This window comes from Dysidea avara, chromosome 5 (genome assembly GCF_963678975.1).
Source record: "Dysidea avara chromosome 5, odDysAvar1.4, whole genome shotgun sequence".
Lineage (NCBI taxonomy): Eukaryota > Metazoa > Porifera > Demospongiae > Dictyoceratida > Dysideidae > Dysidea > Dysidea avara.
The window spans coordinates 34,479,384-34,498,832 of NC_089276.1; the positions used below are offsets into that span (position 1 = coordinate 34,479,384).

Below are 19,449 nucleotides of genomic sequence, written 5' to 3' on the forward strand. Positions count from 1 at the left end.
TTGTGTAAGGTAGATGCTGGTAAGGGTTGCATAGCTTAAAGATATATAACTTCAGAAGGTTAAATCCTGCAGATTTAGGAAGAAATGGATGATATATTACTTCAGATCATCGGTGACAGTGATCATAAGCTAACCACAAATCCAATTAAGAGATAACATAGTTCTTTAAGCAGGAATACAGTGTTCCAGATTAGCTAAATGAGTAACATACCCCCTCACCATGTAGTAAGGAGTATGAAGATATAAACTGCTAAAACCAAGTCAGCTACAGCGTTTTGAATGCCATTAGAGTGCCTGTAAACATTTCCACAACATTTACCATAATTAGACATAAACTTATGAAGTAATGAATATTGTGACTCATAATAGGAACACTAGAGAAAAGCTCATACAGGCCACCACATGGTAGAATAATTTTTGAAATTTTGGAATAGTGTACAGTTTATGGTTACATCTTTTCCTACAAGTCATACAAAAAATTGGTGTTACATTATTAGGTGATAGGAATGCTTTTAACTTAAGTGACTCTTGATACCCACATATACCTTACATCATGTTTGAATATGGTATCTAGTGCATGTATCAGGATTGCTTATTCTGTTGGGATGCATGGATCACTGGTGCAATCCTTGCTGTGATACCTACAGCATTGACCATTGTAACTATTTGATAACAGATGATAAGAACAAAACTGCTAATTTTTATAGTAGCACATAACAGAGAACGTATAGACTTTTACTATCCGGATATCCTGAACTCAATCTTTCTGGATATACTACAGATAGTGACATCATCACTTACTATAAAAACATGACATATTTTGTGATGAACCTGCTTGCTATACTCATAATTTCAAGCATAGTATTTGTACGATTGGGATTATGGTATAATAATCAGTGTAAAGGCTTTATATCAAAGAAAACCATCGTGAAATTGTTTAGCAACTATCCCAATGGCTCAAATCACTATCCGGATATTGAAATACTATCAGGATATCCGGATATCTGTTTCAGCCCTGGTACGTACTAACACTTGCATGCTTAAAACAGAGTTTTATTTATCAGTGCTAATTAAAAAGAATTAACTTCCTACTAATTTGTGTTATGTGTGTAGCGTGTACAGTGCTTGTATTCTAGTCATCTTCACCTGATGAGGTTGACAGACGCTGGACCAACTCATCAAAATTATCTACAAACTTTTGATAGGAGAATATATCTAGGACACGCTTGCGGCCAGCCTTTCCAAACTTCTCAATTTCCTCAGGGTGACGTACAAAGTTCAACATGCGGTTCGAGAAACGGTTGGCTTTGGGCTCGGTCAGCCAACCTGTCTCCCCATGTGATACAGTTTCAGTAGGTCCTCCATCATTGATAGCTATTACTGGTTTACCCATGTACATTGCTTCTAATGGACCAATACCAAAGTGCTCTTTAGATGGAGGGTAGACAAATACGTCACAGAGCTTCAACAGTGCAACCTTTTCTTCATGGCTGATATTCTTATAAAAATGAACCTTATCTTTAAGGCGAAATTGTTCAGCAACCTGTTGTAACTCTTTGAAATATTCAACATTTTCTGGTAAACGAGGGTCATATCCTCCAGCAATTATCAAATGTGGCTCCTTGTGGTCAGTAATTGCGTACTTCTCAACCATCTTTCGTGTGCTCTCTATAACCAATCGGGTGTTCTTCTTTCTTTCATATCTGTTAATGACAAGGAAGATAATACGAGTACGGCCTGGTTGAACAACATCTGGCATGGGAGGAGGATCTATATCAAAACTGGAAAAATCTATGGAGGGATATAACACATTAACTTTGCGAAGGAAAAGACTCCTAAAAGTTCTTTCAAACATTTCCTTGGTGAAGTAAGAATTGCAGAGTATCTCATGTGCCATTCCAGTGGTTTGTTCTTCAATCCAGTTCAGTACATCGCGATAGACTTTTCTTGCTCCACTGAGTGAGTAAGTGCTGGTTAACAACTGATCTGGATAATGGCAGTAGAACACGACTTTAGCTCGAGTCATGTATCGCAGAAATGGCACACATGTGGACACCTGATCACATATGAACACTTCATACCTCCTCCAAAAGCATAGGCTCATCAGTGATATGTAAATAGCCACGTAGACCATCTTAATGTAGGCACAGAGGGCATGCCCATACTGGAATACATGCCGCGGTAGCCAATTTCCAATGGTGGTTACACCAACTTTCCCATTTCTTGTCTCAGGGAAGCATCTCTTCCTGTCATGGTGGGCAGTAAAGATGTGGACGTCATGACCACGTGATTGTAATGCTAAAGCAGCATCAACAACAAGCCTTTCTGCTCCACCGATGCCGAGATCAGGATGAACAAATGCCACTCTCACCATCACAATCACAAACACTGTGGACACAAAAAGAAATGGGTAACACAACAATTTACAACCAGTAGTTTGCATGTCATGCAGCATAAAGTTCAAACTACAATTCATACCCATGTTTAAAATACAAGGAAAAGTTAGGAATTTATAGTAAAATTAAAAAAGGGAGGTCCCCCAGATCTAGTGAACAATTTATCTCTAATTTATTCTTAATTTTTATTCTATGATCTCTAATCGAACTTAAAATAATAGTGGACCCTTGAATAACACTGCAGCGGAAGCTTTTTAAAGCGTTATTTTTTGGACAAAAGATGTCAACAATACAGTAAATTACAGGAGTATGTAAACAACATGTATATACTTGTAATACATTATAGCTAAATTACAAGTGTATATAGCTACACACACAAACTTTATTTATTTATTTATTAATGCTTTACAGCACAAGTGCTGAAGGTCTGTAGGAGACCTGGTCCTACAGCTTGCTCAAAGACTTTAGCTACATAAGGTGTGTTTGAAAAGTTGGAGAAAGGAGAAAAAATCCATGACTGAACCAAACTACCTACTTATAGCTACATTAATGCTGCTATACATATATCAGGCGTCAGAATAAAATTGAAAGTGGTAGGGCTCAGTCATGCCTCCAGAAAACTTTAGAATTGCATATTTAAAGATGCTATTTGAAGGCACTCTTTGGGCTATAATACTATGTGTAAGGTGCTAGTTAATAGCTAGCTACCTCAATGATAAAACTGGAGACTGACCAAAAAACATCCCCATAATACTGTTTAGCTTTTAACTGTATTGTAACATTGTTGTATGTAACTAGCCGTGCACATCTGCATACACTACTGTAACACTAATTAGAATACTGCATCGTGTGACCTTGTACATGTGCTTGTTGGCGGAGTTGTGTGTGTTGTCGTCGCTCGGATATACCATGCTACATTGGTGACAGGAGTGGGATTGGGAGTATCTTCAACCTCAAACGATTACCCTGGTACCGTGGGACATAATTCACTGAAAATCCTGTGAACGGTACCCGTAAAGGCAAGCAGATCGACACGTTGTGTGTTTGTTTTCTCCGTTCTCTGTCCCAGTTTGCGTTAGTACACCATGGCACAGATGGAACTGCCTCACCCTGAATTAGTAGCGGAGGACCTCAAACGGGGGTGGACTCGTTTTTAATTTGTCGCCGTTGCTAAAGAATGGGACGCTGCCAAACAGCTTGCAGTAATACTGACATTGCTCAGGAGAAAGCCAATTGATTATTATGCGGAACTTGATGATGCAACTAAAAAGGACTTGAAACTACTGAGGGCAGCACTTGAGGAGAGAGCTGGAAAGAAGGAGAATCTGCTGGTTGCATCTAAACATTTCAGCCAGTGCAACCAAGGCCAAGGTGAGAGGGTGTCTGACTTTGCATCCTCCCTTAAACAGTTCTTCAAGAGTGCATTCCCAGAAGAAGCAATGACTTCATCAGTGCTCCTACAGAGATTTCTAACTGGGTTACGTCCAGAAATCAGCTGCCAATTATTGCTGTGCCAAAAGCCAACTAATTTTACTACTGCTCTCACAGATGCCATGGACATTGAGTACGCCGTAGAATTTTGTGGAGAAGAGGAGAACATTCATGCCATAAACCAACCGAGCTTAGACAACCTCAGAACCTTCTGACACTGTTGCTCTACACCAGAAGCTAGACACACTGACCAAGCGGCTAGAATCTTTGGAGGTGACAATAGGGAAAAATCGGACACCCTCGTCTAAGCCCCACTACACCAGAGATAGGGGCAATGCAGAGGACATCGCATTGGTCCTTGCTACAATTGTGGAGAGAAGGGACATTTACGCCGTGACTGCCCTTTAAACTACTATGGACCAGCCCCGACGGTGGATGACAGCTGGTCTCGCTGCCCATAATCCACATAGAAACAGCCGTGAGTGCTCTAGTATAAATACAATTCTAAGAATTAATGGTGTGATAGGTCACTCATCAATAACTTTCTTATTAGACTCTGGTGCAGCACTCTCAGTGATACGGCTGAATATCCTTCCCACTGAATTTCAGGACAAGATCACTAAGGCAACAGCAGCACCTGTGGGAGCAAGTGGTACTCCGTTGGATGTGATTGGGCAGGTTCAGATGTTAGTGAGAATAGGGAGCCACCAGAGTGAACAGGTGTTTACTGTTGTTAAAATGCTGACTGTTGATTGTTTGTTGGGAGTTGACTACCTGACTGCTAATGAAGTCATAATTGACTATAAGCATAATCATGTAACCATAAGGGGCCATATCATACCATTCACCCTGAAAAATGGCATAGCCAACACTATTCAGTTCTCCTCTAACAATGCCGTAACATCAACTCTTAAAACCACCACTATCCCAGGCCGCACAATTCAACTACTTGATGTTCAGTTACCTAATGGAGTAACACAACAAAATTTCAGCAGTGTTCTAATCGAACCTTTACATACAAGTAGACTCCCCAAGCATAGAATTGCCGCCAGAACTATTAGTCCGACATCCAGTAGTAAGTGTGCTGTTATCCAGGTTATGAACATTATTCCAGCTGCTGTCACTGTTTATAAGGGGACCAAGGTTGGCAATATCACACCCTTATCAGACCTCCTTATAGTAGACAATGAATACATAGACCATCCACCTTCACCCATGCCCGACCTCCCTAATATAGATTTGACGAAATCAGGCTTATCATCTGACCAACAACAAAGCTGTTCACATTGTTACACCAATATAGTGATCTGTTTGCCACTGATGAACAGCCCCTGGGACGTACATCCATAGTGAAACATACCATCCACACCAAAGGTCCTCCAATCCGTCAGCCTGTGGCATTGCAAGACACTATTAACACAGAAATAGAGAAAATGCTCCAACAGGGAGTTATTCAAGAGAGTTTTAGTCCTTGGAGCTCTCTCTGGTGGTCATGGTTAAGAAGGATGGTACATGCAATTCTGTATCAACTACTGTAAGCTTAGTGACGTAACTCACCATGACGCATACCCCTTAGCAAGAATCCATGTCACCCTTGATTCCCTGGCTAGCTCAGTACTATTCACCACACTGGACCTAGCCTCAGGATATTGGCAGGTAGAAGTCAACCCCGAACAGAAAGAAAAACCTGCATTTTCTACATCACGTGGGTATTTTGAATTCAATGTTATGCCTGTTGGCCTTACCAATGCCCCGGAAACATTCCAACGTTTGATGGAATGCACACTAGCAGGGCTATCTGGCTTACACTGCTTAATCTACTTGGATGACATCATGTTTAGTGCAAATTTTGTTGATCATCTGACTTGTTTATCAGCTGTTTTAGACCGTCTTAAAACTGCAGGCCTAAAGTTGAAACCAGCGAAGTGTAGTTTTGCTCAGTCTCATGTCTGTTACTTGGGGAATTACATTTCTAGTAATGGCATCGAACCAGACAAGGCCAAACTATCAGCAGTCACTACCTACCCAACACCCTGCAACCACAAGGAGATAAAACAATTCATTGGATTGTCAAGTTACCACCGTCGTTTCATCTCATGTTATGCAGAGATTGCACAGCCCTTACATTGGCTATTCTGTAAGAATTCCAAGGTTTTTAACTGGACAACTGAATGTGACAAGTCATTCAATATCCTCAAAACCAAACTCACTTTACCACCGATCCTAGCTTTTCCTAGATTCACGATCCCATTCATAGTTGCTACAGATGCTTCAAACTATGGCATTGGTGGCATCCTCAGTCAAGTACAAGATGGCCAGGAAAGGGTTATAGCGTACTGGAGCCAACAATTGCAAAAAGCGGAAAGAAACTATTCCACTATTGAATGCGAGGCACTAGCTGTAGTAGGAGCAGTCAAAGAATTTTAACCCTATCTGTATGGGTTCCATTTCAAGCTAATCACTGACCATAACCCACTTACATCTCTGAAGGGACTCAAAAGACACTGGAAGAGGTCTTGCTCGCTGGCTACTCTACCTGCAACAATTTGACTTTACTTTCGAATACAAGGCTAGAGTAAGTAACTCAAATGCCAACACACTATCCAGAATCCCTCCACCCCCGGATGGCCCACTTATAACCACAGTAAATGCAGAAATGTTGCTGGTGAATCCTGATGAATTTATGAGAGCACAACTTGATGAACCTCAACCGGCTACTCTTAAGCAGCACATTGAGCATGGTACAGTTCCTCGTGGGTACCCCCCAGGTCTTAGGAAGTGCTTCATAAAGGATACCCTTATTTGTCGTGCTTATAGTGAAGCGGCCACTCAGTTGACACACACCCAAGTGGTTATTCCCTCCAGCATCAGTAACACAGTACTCCAGGCAGTACATAACCACCTTGGCCATCTCGGAACAAAGAAAACTCTTGCTCATGTGAAGACTCGGTTTTACTGGCCTGGATATGAACATGATGTCGAGTCCTGGATCAAACAGTGTGAACAATGTCAGAGGCGCAACCCCCCCACAGCCAAATCCCCCAGCACCATTGGGAACAATCCGTGCATCAAGACCTTTTGCGAGGCTGTCATGGGACATCATGGGCCCTCTCCCTACATTAGCACAAGGGAATAAATACATACTAGTTGTTACAGACCTATTTACCAAATGGGTGGAGGCATTCCCCCTTAAAGATGTTACCAGTACCACTCTAGCTACTATCATGTTAAATGAAATAGTATGTCGCTATGGTGTACCATCCACCATTCACAGTGATCAAGGTGCAAACTTTTGCAGTGCCATTGTTCAGTCTCTCTGTCAGATGTTAGGCATCGTAACTACTAGAACATCAGCTTAGCATCCTGAGGGAAATGGCTAAGTTGAGCGGTTTAGCTGTACCTTGGAGGCTATGTTGGCCAAGACGGTGGAAAGAGATCAACATGACTGGGACTCTCAATTGCCAAAAGATCTTTTTGCTTACAAAACAGCAATTCATGAATCCACCAGTTTTTCACCATTTCACCTCAATTTTGGCCGTTCACCTCAGCTCCCTATTGACCTGATGCTGAGCCGAGTACAGGCTTCCACAATATGCTCCTACCCTCAATTTGTACAGGCAACTCACTAACAAAGGCTTCTTAGTCCATTGTCACCAAACACCTACAACTGCAACATACTCGCCAGAAGTCGCTACACGATCATCAAGGCCTTGCAGAAGAGTTCCAAGTTGGTAATAGAGTTTGGCTACACAATCCTGCCATACCAAAGGGAAACACAAAGAAACTCACATCAATGTGGAAAGGCCCATACACAGTCATTGATAAACCTGGCACTATCAACTACAAAATTCAGCTGATTGGAGAACACAGACATTCGTGGTCCACAGGAACCGTCTTAAACTCTGCTATATGCTACCCCCTCACCAAGCTCCCCACATGTCAACCCTGAGATCTTGTGTACCATCCTACAGCAACGTTGTGGCTAATCGCACTTCAGGAGTGGCAGGATATACAAGTGTAACTGATTCAGCACCACCTTATGCAGTAGAACCAACACAATCTACTCATATTGGTAGAAACTGCAGACTTCCTGCTAGATTAAATGACTATATGCGCCATTGATTTTATCACAGACTGGTAGGGGAATGATGTAACATTATTGTATGTAACTAGCTGTGCACATCTGTATACACTACTGTAACACTAATTAGAATACTGTATCGTATGATCTTGTACATGTGCTTGTTGGTGGTTATTAAGAGTTGTGTGTGCTGTTGTCACTCGGATATACCACGCTACAGTATTATTTGAGTTTATTAATAAACAGTAAGGAATATGTCCAAAGCAGCTACAACGTGAAACAAAGCCAGAGCTAAGTATAACGGTAATTATTTTTAGAGGTGCTTATTACGCATAAAGTCTACACGAAGGCTGCTCCTTGAGCTATTCTGAGTGAAAGACAGGTTAGACAAGTTTTGCTTGTGTCCATTGTATTGAAGTATTACATGTTAACTACTTATAGTTTTGGCTTCAAGTTTTTTTTTTTTTTTTTAATTCCAGGAGCCAAAAAAAGTGGTGATTTTAGAATAACTGGTTGCACCTACTCTGACGCTCTTGTACATACATACATGAGGAAAATGACAGCCGCCTTGCAAATGAAACAGGCCTCAATAGTTGAGGGGAAGTTGTCTAACACGAGCAGTTCACAACTACCCTGCTGTAAATACAATACCAACTGTTTATTGGATGGGCTATGGGTTACACACGAGAAGGTACCAGCTTGCTGCATTAGGTTTTCCCAATTTCTCCTGCCGTACTCCCAATTTCAGCTGTTACAGAAAACTGCCAGAAACAACAACAGCACACTGGCTGATTTCTCTAGTCACATGCACTCACAGGACTTACACACAAAACAGTGACAATAAGACAAGACACGCCCCCGAACAAATACCAAGCATCTGTGAGGAGACCACGCGCACCATTATTCCATCATCACACTACACGCAACATAAAAAGGTGTACATAGTATCTCTAACCTGATCAATCCGCTACTGACTGCTAGTCGACTGATTAAAATGAAACACAGTATGGCAGTGGTGAGCTTTAAATAGAATTTATTTGTATTCTAATAATTTAGGGGATTTCGAGAGTAAAAATGGTAAGCGCGCATATCACTTAGCGATGCTGTATGTTATGGGGTGGGTTTGATGCAACAGGACGAGAAGGCGCTAGACACAACAGTTGCTAGCCTGTCCAACAAGGTGTTGGAGGTAAAGACGTTACTACAGCAACTACTCGCCAAACTGGAACAAGACCCAACGCTAGTATGGTGAGTGGCATCTGAGTAGTTTAGTATTGTGACAGATCAAGAAATGACATGAAGTTCTTCCATTACCATCCTACCATAGATTCTTTTAAGCTTCCATGCATCATTCCCGAATGGAACCGATTGCCTTCAGATGTTGTCCATGCCAATCAATTAGACAGTTTCAAAAGTTTACTGAATAGATACTATAATTTGTAATTGTACTTGTAAATTAGCTTGACGCCCCAGGTGGGCTCTGCTAATTAAATATAATAATTGCTCTAAGACTTTTAAATCACATCTTGAATGACCAATGAAAATTTTTGTGTAATATTTGTCAGCTATACAACCAAGAGTACATAATAATAGAAGACTTGATACAACCTAGCTTGTTCAAGCTATACTTTGCTCAGGACACCAAGGTAGGGTAATTAAAAACTAAATAGTGTCCATTCCAAGGTGTCCATATAGAGACCTTGTACATGTGATGACACAGGCTAGCAGCAGCTTTCTGGTGGCCATGTTTCAGGACAAATTTCTATGCGAACTTATAGGTCAGAACGAAACAACATTACTTTTATTCACCAAGTGCTGAGTATAGTGACAACTGGGAAGGAGGGCTAGAATTCCTCAACATCGGCTCTGTGAAATAGGTGGCTATTTAAATTTCAACACATTACTGACCAATTCTAACTTCTTTGCTGTTTCTAATGAACTGGGCACCATCTTGCTTCAGTACAGACCATCACAAATAGTGAGAAGGTGTTTTTCAGTCACAACTTTGTGGGTTGAAACATGGCCGACACCTACCAACATCTATGGTTGCTTAGCAATTACGATGAATTACGTTACCGTGCAAGTCCTCTATTGTGTATGTGGTTTGAATTTACTTTGGTGGATTGGCGAAATTAGTTATATCCGCCAAAAAGTAATTAATGGCTTTAGTACTCAGTGGCTAATGTGAGTGATTAAGCAACTCGTCCTATTCATTACATCAGTAGTCCACCAATGTATAGTGCGAAATTGCCGCATAGAATTCCTGTCAATTAAATTACATTCTACTCCAGTATACATTCTTCTCTGCCCTAGCTGTACTGAAGTTAGTCATGTGCTTTTGTTTACCTCTACAGGCCGGGAATGTTGGACAGCTTTTCAGCATTATCAGGTAATCAACATCTATAATAGTGGGTGGGTGGTTAGTTGTCATGACAACAGGTTCCATCAACACGCTGATGAAGCAGATGTCACATGACAAGACTCAGCCACTACAGAACTTTGTTTTCTTACCCCTCCAGCTATCTAGTGACCATGACCCAGCACTTGCAGTGAGTGATTATAACTCAATAAATATATATGGGGAGTCCGGTGGTGCTAGTTGTCACCTGGTATTATGCTCTATATCACAGGATGCTTTTTATAATATTTTATACACGAAGAGTGACCTTGCTGATAAGTCTCATTCTATACTGTATTGAGTGGCCAGTATAAAGTTGATTTTGTTTAAAAAATTACTTTTGTTTTTTCCAAAGTTTAGTTTATACGATCTAAAACATCACGACATAGACAAAAGAATTATGTGAATTGATATCCATATACCATGTTGTCTCTATGGCCTGGGTATTGTTTATTTCTTTCAGGCTACTTTTTTATCCCTGTCACTAATCAAAACTGGTGTGGTGGTTAGGTACAGTACAATACCAGCTATGTCATGTATTCCTTGGAATGTAGGGCTGAGCAATTGTGACTACAATTGCAAGTGATTACTACTACCTAGGGATAATTGGATTCTGTGTATTTTGAGCTGAATACCTTCGTTTATTGAAATTTAACAGATACTTGTCTCTATTTTATGACATGAGGTTTCCTTTACTAGCATTACTTATGTTACAGGTTGGTTTTGTGGTGATAGCAATTGGTTAAAAGTTGAATCATGGTTAGTAATATGGCTCTTGACTATAGAGAATGTATTAATTGATTATTTCAAATTTTTTTTGTGATTATTATATATTGTGATTATTGCTGTAATCGATTAATTGATTAATCGATATATTTGCATGGCCCTATTGGAATCACTGCACTATGGGTTTGCTTGAGACCCGACATGGTTCACATATTTCTTGTTGAAAGGCTCTATGCCCTTGGGGACAAAATGGGACTAAGCGTTTACAGTGGAACCTCTCTTAAAGGACCCTCCTTATAAGGACACTGTACATTTAATCTCTCCATAAAAGACAGTTTCTGAGGTCCCTATATAGACCTCTACCAAATTACAATACAGTGTTACCTCTATGGAAAACTTCCTTATAACAGTAAAATTTCATTAAAGTCAGTTGGTCCCAAAGTGTCCTCCATTAATATTCCACTGGGTCCAGCCGTACTTTGAGGCTTAAGTATCACAATAGATTGTATGGTTACACTGTTGTGTTGCCTAATAGAAATCAACTGAAGGAAGAGTATCAACATTACATCATGAAATTGGTATGTATGTCACTATCTTAATATGTTTAGTAACTTTCATAGTGTGGGTGTTTTGTGCACGTATAATCACAAAATTTGTGAATTGAAGTTTAACTTGCAAAGCATCTTTTAAGTGGACAGTGTTTTGCCAAAACCTTGATTCTGAAGTTCCTATCAGTAGAGATAACATGTGGAATTACAGAGAATTTTCAATCCCAAAAAAATTAGGCCAGAGGCTATTTTTGGCTGCTTTGCTAAAAATTGGACTTATGAGCTGGATATCTATACCAAGAGTTCATATTATAGTATAGCAGTAATATGAATCTTTATATCCAGTAGTCCAGTCCGCAACTGTCGCCACTCTCAATCTCATGTACACCATACGCGAAGTAGTTAAACCTTTTAACCCTGTGTGTAATGTATGAATCTAAAGTGAACTACTATTTACCTTACGTGCTAATTGTTGTCTAATGGTTTTCAGTAACACTTACTGTATGTGTCAATTAACTTAACTGTACAACTGCGCCCTATACACTGTAATTGTGTTATTCAGACAACACTTATTGTGACTGAACTGCTCATGTATACATAAGAAATGTGCTTGTACTGTAATGTCATGGGACCTACAATCATTGTATTGGTTCACCTATAGTACCGGACTACCTGAGGACCAAGCTAGACCTTGATCTTGAGAGACATCAGAAGGATACTGAGAAGGAAGCAGACAAGATGGAGACATCTGGGAACATCCAGCAACTAGTCGCCGATCATAACTCACTGCTCTCTGCAGTCATTGACCTTGTGAGCACTGCCAGAGAAGAGTGGACCGAATATTCCAGTAAACTAGGTCAGGAATTATGTACTATAAACAGGCAGTTAATATGTAATATTTATGATAAGAAAATATTCCAATATTAGTATCAAGCCTGCCCAAGTAGTTACTACAATAAGATTGTTATCCCCATGACCTGGCTCTTAATCAACAAACGTATGGACAATCCTTCACCAACCAACATACAGTAAGCCAGCATGATTACTATACCTCCAATGAGCGATGCTCACTGAGTGTAAGGCCTGCAGTATAGGCTGGCACTACAGCAGCTCTCTGAATATTATGTACATATTGATGCCTGTCTGCAATAGTTCCACGTTCACAAGTTTTGTACCTGATGTACAATACACCACTTCTGGGTCTGTAGCTATTTTGTTTGCAAATCAGCTTGTGGCATTCATTTGTTTTGAAGGCTCATTAGAACCTGGCAAAAATTGTGAGAACAATTGGCCACCAGTTGCCTTGCTGAAGCACCGTTTAGTTAAAGTTCAAGTCACCATGTCTGTATATATAGTGGTCTGTGTACAAAGTGATTGTGGGTTTTAGTATTCTACTATCCATATTAACATTACAATAACAATCAACAGATCTTCCAGGTTTTCAAAACCATACCAGAAGTAGTGTTGGGATGGGTACTTTTTAAAAGTAGCTTGTTACTTATTACTATTACTTGCAACCTAAAGTATTTAGTTACATTTACATATTACCTACTTAACAGTTACATTACTTAGGTAAGGTGTTACATTTGTAAGTAAAATAAGTTGAGTTATATTACTGGTTTTTATAGCATATTTTGTTATATTACGTACTTAGTATGTGTTACCCCCAATGTTGACCAGAGGATGGTTGAAGCTAAGAGCAGTATTCTTCTCTGCCACTAGCGTTAATAACTCAGTCATTGTACTGGGGTTAATATCTTAACATGTACCATGAAACCACCTAACTTCAAAGGAGAATTCCAGGATACATATCTCATAAACCATGGCCTTGATATCTGATGAGGTAACGTTGTTTGTTTTTATAAGAATCCTGGCAGTATTCGATTGTGGGAGTTTATTATTGCTCACGTGATGAAAACCATGAATCCGATTTTGCATTCTACAGCACTCAGACGGAGGCGATTTGACACCCTTACCGCACTATGAGTTGACAAACGGAAGTTTAAGGTGAGAACTAGTGTCATGGTTAATTTACAATCGCGCGTCCGCGTGTTTGATTACGTACCACACCCACTTTTCGTATATCACGAGGTAACCACTCTACAGTGAAGCTTACCCCTCTGGATGTTTAGAAAACGTAAACAGTGGTTAAACGATGTAGCAACTTTGAAACACTTATTAAATCGAAAAATTGAGTGTTTCCGTGATATTCATAGGATTTTCCCATTTATGTTAACAGACGTAACTGTAATGTTACTTGTTGCTGACCCATAATCGAATTTTACAAGACTCTCTATATAATAAATCCAGCGGGTTGCCTCGTATTGGCTTGGGTGATTAGTCGCCCACCACAGTAGGCTATTAGCCTACATGGTACATATCAGTTGTATCATGTGCCCTCGTGTTAACGTCCCGAGAGCGTGGGTGTACATATCAGGCAAATCACTCGGGTACATGATACAACAGTTACCAATTTCTTGTTTCCCATCCACAACCCACATTTATTTTTGGCCACTGCATTATATTTATTGTGGATTTCATATTTCTAAATAATTTGAAATATATAGTAATTTTATTGGCAAGATTGTGGTAGAATATGTTTGAATATAATATTAGGAATTAGAATTATTTTAGCAGGTATCAAATCTGAAGTCTAATAAAATCTTTTCTAATCAAATCTAATAGAACAGTCAGCCAATAGAGTAACTACAAGCAACTCCATTTGCATGATTTACAAAAGACAGCATGTGATTTATTAAAATATTCACATGTCTTGAGTCAGTAGCTTAAGGTGGTTGTAGAACATTTTTAGATATGTGATAGAAGCGATAGAAGCATTATTTCGTTGCATATTTTCTTCCCTATCTAATCTTGTCATTCTGCTATATGGCTAGTTGGCTGCTGCTACATGTATCTATGCCATGTGTCTGATGAAATGTAGTACACACTTCCTAAATAAGTGCCTTCTTTTCTGTCACATCAATTCTTAATGATGTTTACTGCTTCCCTAAATTATATTAAAGATTAGCTAGGAAGTGTGCACCTGTGTGTTAAGTTAATTTTGCTCAAACCTTTGCTATGGTAAATAGTACTGCTTTAATTAATAACCCTTTCATGGCTGTAACTGAATTTTTCCGGCACGACAGTATAAAACATGATTTGAATGTAATTCCAACATGCTAGTGCTTCTGTTGTGCGTTTCATAGTACAATGTACTGGGCACACCCACAGAGGTCCCATTTCTGGTATAACCGGATAGTTTGCACACTATTGCAGGTTTACTACATACAACTTTTGCTTGAAAATAGGGTTATTTTGTTTATGTTTGAGTTGATAGTCACGTTTTGAAATGATACATCGTTATAGATAGGCTAAGACAACCGCAAATGGCTGTTGATGATTTTTCAGACACATGGCGTGATTCAATTGTGTGTGTGTACACATGTGTGGCTGCCTGTTTCGCAAGGCTGCTTTAAGTATGTTTTGTTGTCTTATAATTACTTTGTGGCTTTTTTATGTAAACAAAAACAACTTAGTCAAGATTATTATTCCACAACATTTACGTAGAGGTACAGTAACCAAGTAGTTTAGTATACAGTGAGGCTTATACAGCATGATGCGTGCCTTGTAAAGTGTGCCAGGAAATTCAGCCGTGAAAAGGATTTTGCACTGATTCATATCTGTTTGTTGACCATGTTACAGTTCTAGCATGATAGGACAGGTATATGTACTATTAACACCACATAAAGGTGACATCACCATACACGCTACGGTACACTGTAGGACATGATCTTTAATGCTTCATTTCCAGTGCATTGATTTGTTATTGTGGTTAATGTAAAAATGTGAAATAGTCCTGTGCAAAGTGCAGGTACATATAAGGATACATGAAGCCTACAGTACATGAGTATTAGCTATTGTATTTTGTATTTAGGCTCTCTTACAATTCCCTACCAGCCACCTGCCTAAAGTTTTTGGCCCAAAGGTGTCTGATACAAATTTCACTGTATCAATGATTTACAGAGTACCATTGTTGCATTGTTTGTATTTATATCTATTTGAGCTGTTTTTATCTCTTACAGAGGACTCCACTAAGAATCGTTCAGTAGAAACCAGGAAGTTGGTGCACATAGTACTGAGAGGGGAAGGTAAGCTGTTTGTGTCTACGTTAGTGTGCGTTGTGTGAGTGTGTGTGTGTGTGTGTGCGTGTGCGTGCGTGTGTGTGTGTGTGTGTGTGTGTGTGTGTGTGTGGTGTGTATGTGTTGCACAATTTGATATGAACCTTTTTTTTGTCCAGGTCTATCAGCATTGTCAGCTGTCAGGAGGAATTCTTTACTTGGCAACAAACAACTCAAGGACAGAGGTTAGTTTAAATACTCATCCACAACAACAGATCTGAACACCAGGCTATGATAACTAAGAAGCCTATTTAGTTTCATGCAATACATGAGCTTCATTCAAACACCATGTTTGTACTCTAACAAATGTTCTAAAACACATACCTGTATTATGGTAACTGAACGGTCTTTTTTATTTATTTTTAAATAGTGTTCTCCAGATGGATGTTGGTGTGTACATTTGGTTATACCGAAATCAGTTTACTTGTGCGTGTAGTTCGTGTGGGCACTTGTGTGTGTTTGTCTGTCTGTCTGTCCACACCCTTATGTATATAGGAAAACTTTGGTGGGAGCTAGTTGAAAAAATTTGAAGAATCACCACAAAGTTGGCAAATTTTAACCCAGCAATTATTTTGTGGCACCTGAGATTTGTCATTTCCTAATCTGAAGATTGAGCCTCTGAGTTTAGTTTGCTGAATGTTATTTTGCCATGGTTCATAGTTCCCCCTCTATATACAGTAACTGATTACAGTAACTGATTCATATATGTAAGTACAAAATACACATTAACTACGAAGTTAAATTTGATGAATGCGATATTAACAAGAGCCCATAATATAAAATAGTGATATTAACAATCTATGTGTAGGTGCCTAGAAAAATCACAAGGTCAACTTGTTTGCATTATTAGTTTATCATCCACTAACACTCAAATAACACTTTAACTAGACACAGAGGAGGGTGAAGTGGTTTAAGTGCCATTAAAATTATGCAAAACCCTCGGTTTGGAAATGTGCGGATTATATAACAAAGTTTGGCATCATTGTTATGTTAAGAATGTACATACTTGTCTAGTGATAGAATTGCTACTATACATGCAAAAGTGTTTCATCAGTTTTTGCATAGAAACTTTTGTATGTAAAATACAACGCACATCGTCTGAATCCTTACACGAAGCGTAATCTAAAGAGCTAATTATCCCCACCATTCGCTGGTTATGTGTTGCGAGTGTTTACATGATATTCCAAGCAAAACTATGCAATTAATGTAGTATTTCAAGTAGTGCCTAAAACGCTTCCGCCCCCTTCTAAACTAGACAGTTGAACAAGGTAGCTCCAGAATACAACTTTCCTGAGTAATTACCAACTGTTTTATGGTTGCATTCAGTCACCTATGAGTGCCAAAATTTGCTGATGCAGCAAGAAATGGTTGAGACGAGAAACTAAGAATTATAGTTGTTGTGGCCTAACTATGATATATGTGAAGTTGTATTTTATTAATTTTTATTCTTTTCACTTGTCAGGTTTGAAGGCACCCAGTTCAGTTAGGGCGGACTTGAAGACATTGTCATATACATCTCCATACTCCATTCCTAAACCACCTAGATAAGTAACATCTCAATGGACATACACACAATTATATTGTTTCAGTCGTATTTTATTACATTTCATTTTATAGTGCAAGTTTTAATCATAATAACTATGGATACATTAATGAGTGCAAATGTATGAATTTGAATCTCTGGTCTTAAGGTCGGTTGTTTGGTGGGATCATTTCTCAGATCGTTTATAGTTTAGTTTAATAGAATTAAGTATCTTACAGCTTCTAGAGGTTGTTCTCCCAGACCCCATGATTCAAATTTGAACTCAAACCATACATGCATCACTGAGTGCAGCATTAATGATGTGTCCTCTTGGTTACAGTTAGTAGCTATTACCACTGCTATAGACAATAGTTATTTCACTTAGTTAAAGTGGATCATACTTACTCAGTCAAAACTATTACCGAATTCAATCTCAGAAAATTTTTCTGGCAAGGCACCCCCTAGATAGGGTATGCTCAACATACTTTCACTAGTTGTATCAGCCAGTTACATGTTGTTGTTTTTTAACTATGCCCCTAGCTTTGCACCCCCATTGGAAAATCATAGATCCACCCCTGGGTTACTCATGCTAAATATCTAGGTGTCATTGATCAACATTTTAACTAGAACAAACACATAAAACAAGTTGCTAGTAAAGCCACCAGAACTAACACATTCTTTATCAATGCCCTAGCTCCCACAGTTAAATGTAATATTTACAAAGCAATGATTCGCCTATTATTGAGTACTATTCCACAGTCTGGGATCCACACACATGTGTTAACATCAATAGATTAGAAGGTGTAGAAAGATCTGCTGCAAGAATGTGCTACAAAGACTTTACTAGATTCTCCAGTGTTTCCACAATATTGACTGAGCTTGATTTACCTACCCCGCAGAGCAGAAGAAACAAATTTAAAAAATGCTGTATAAAATTCTTCATCATTTAGTTGATGTTCCAGATGATTGTTTAACTCCCGTTCCCTTCTTTCTATGAAGTGGCTATTATTATTAGATACTAGAGTGGACAAGTTTAAACTGAGTTTTGTAATAATTCATAATTACACCTGTACATTATAATCATATTATATAAAATTTCTGCTAAGTACATGTACATAATATAATACGGAGCTTAATTCTTAATAGAGCAGTCAGTGGAAACTACAATACATAGCTCCTTCCCTAATAGAACAGTCACTCTAGTAAAATACTCTAATAGAACATTCACTGATTAAAATGTTCCAAAATAATTGTAAGAAATGTTGTTAATCTATATAACAGCATAATGGGGACACCAAAGAGCATAATTGGTTAAATTTAGCACTTTGGACAAAACTTTGACTCAGACTCAGGGGCCTATTCCTGTCCCTACATATACTATCCTACCAAACTGTTGGAAATATCACAAGTAGGGCACAACAACACCATATTCTTTTGTTATAGAAGTCACACCAGCTAATTATAATGGTAATTTAATGTACTAGACCCATCCTATATATTATACAGCAACTGTCCTATTACTTACTAGCAGAAATTATTTTGTGGGGTATAATATATAATAGTCTGTCCTGGTCTTTCCAACTCTTGCTCCTTTGAAATAGGAACACACACTAAATAGTTCTCTTCAACAGAATAACCATTCTTTCTGCAAGAAGACAAAATCATCATAATTATGGCTCAACAGATATGTCACTGCTGGGAGCTGGTGATGTTCTTGCCGGGATTTTGTGAAATACCCCCATCCACATCTAGAGTTCTTCACCTCCCTCTGACTGGGCTAAATGTTGGAAGGATCTCGGTTTTCCTTTCTGAGTCTTTACCTAAATCACTATGGGTATAATTACTGCCTGAAGCTTCAGTATAGACTGTAGGGAGAAAGTTAGGAGAAGGTAAGAATGAATACTATAATACCTTAGAGAATGATTATTTTAATGGAGGAACAAGGAGTACTATACAGGGAAAGAAAGCCTTGAACTTTTCTCTAGCTAAGCTATAAACTGCTAACTACAAAGAATTTAAACTTGAAAACCTCTTCTATCCTCCTCCTTGTAGCTTAAGAGTAGTGTCTTTCTGGTAGAATCTTGGTATAGACCTCCATTGTACCACTCCAGTCAGCCCAGACAGCAATTCTATCCAGCAAACAGAATGAAACAATAGTGACAATGACTT

At 38.9% G+C, this 19,449-nt stretch overlaps 2 protein-coding genes across 3 annotated transcripts; one reads left to right on the forward strand and one right to left on the reverse strand.

Moving 5' to 3' along the window:
• Positions 1-1,051: 1,051 nt before the first annotated feature.
• Positions 1,052-8,947, reverse strand: LOC136255964 (alpha-1,3/1,6-mannosyltransferase ALG2-like). Its single transcript, XM_066048874.1, has 2 exons — positions 8,864-8,947; positions 1,052-2,388 (listed from the first exon to the last, which is right to left on the reverse strand). The coding sequence occupies exon 2, from the start codon at positions 2,372-2,374 to the stop codon at positions 1,133-1,135; it is 1,242 nt and encodes a 413-aa protein (XP_065904946.1). The 5' UTR covers positions 2,375-2,388; positions 8,864-8,947; the 3' UTR covers positions 1,052-1,132.
• Positions 8,940-17,411, forward strand: LOC136255965 (mediator of RNA polymerase II transcription subunit 8-like). Of its 2 annotated transcripts, XM_066048876.1 has the most exons (9): positions 8,940-8,985; positions 9,044-9,156; positions 10,263-10,297; positions 10,348-10,457; positions 11,568-11,610; positions 12,242-12,436; positions 15,663-15,728; positions 15,878-15,943; positions 17,221-17,411. In XM_066048876.1, exons 1-9 carry the CDS (start codon positions 8,983-8,985, stop codon positions 17,304-17,306), a joined length of 717 nt encoding a protein of 238 aa, XP_065904948.1. In that variant the 5' UTR covers positions 8,940-8,982; the 3' UTR covers positions 17,307-17,411. The 2 variants fall into 2 exon arrangements, with proteins under 2 accessions (XP_065904948.1, XP_065904947.1); XM_066048875.1 differs by lacking the exon at positions 8,940-8,985 and having other exon boundaries at positions 9,035-9,156.
• Positions 17,412-19,449: the final 2,038 nt, after the last annotated feature.

Excerpts from the sequence above, each read along its gene's own strand:
- LOC136255964 (XM_066048874.1), bottom strand. The coding sequence starts at position 2,374 with ATGGTGAGAGTGGCATTTGTTCATCCTGATCTCGGCATCGGTGGAGCA.
- LOC136255965 (XM_066048875.1), top strand. The coding sequence starts at position 9,035 with ATGCAACAGGACGAGAAGGCGCTAGACACAACAGTTGCTAGCCTGTCC. Across the intron at positions 9,157-10,262 it reads CAAGACCCAACGCTAGTATG|GCCGGGAATGTTGGACAGCT; the intron begins GTGAGTGGCATC and ends TTACCTCTACAG. Across the intron at positions 11,611-12,241 it reads AACATTACATCATGAAATTG|TACCGGACTACCTGAGGACC; the intron begins GTATGTATGTCA and ends GTTCACCTATAG.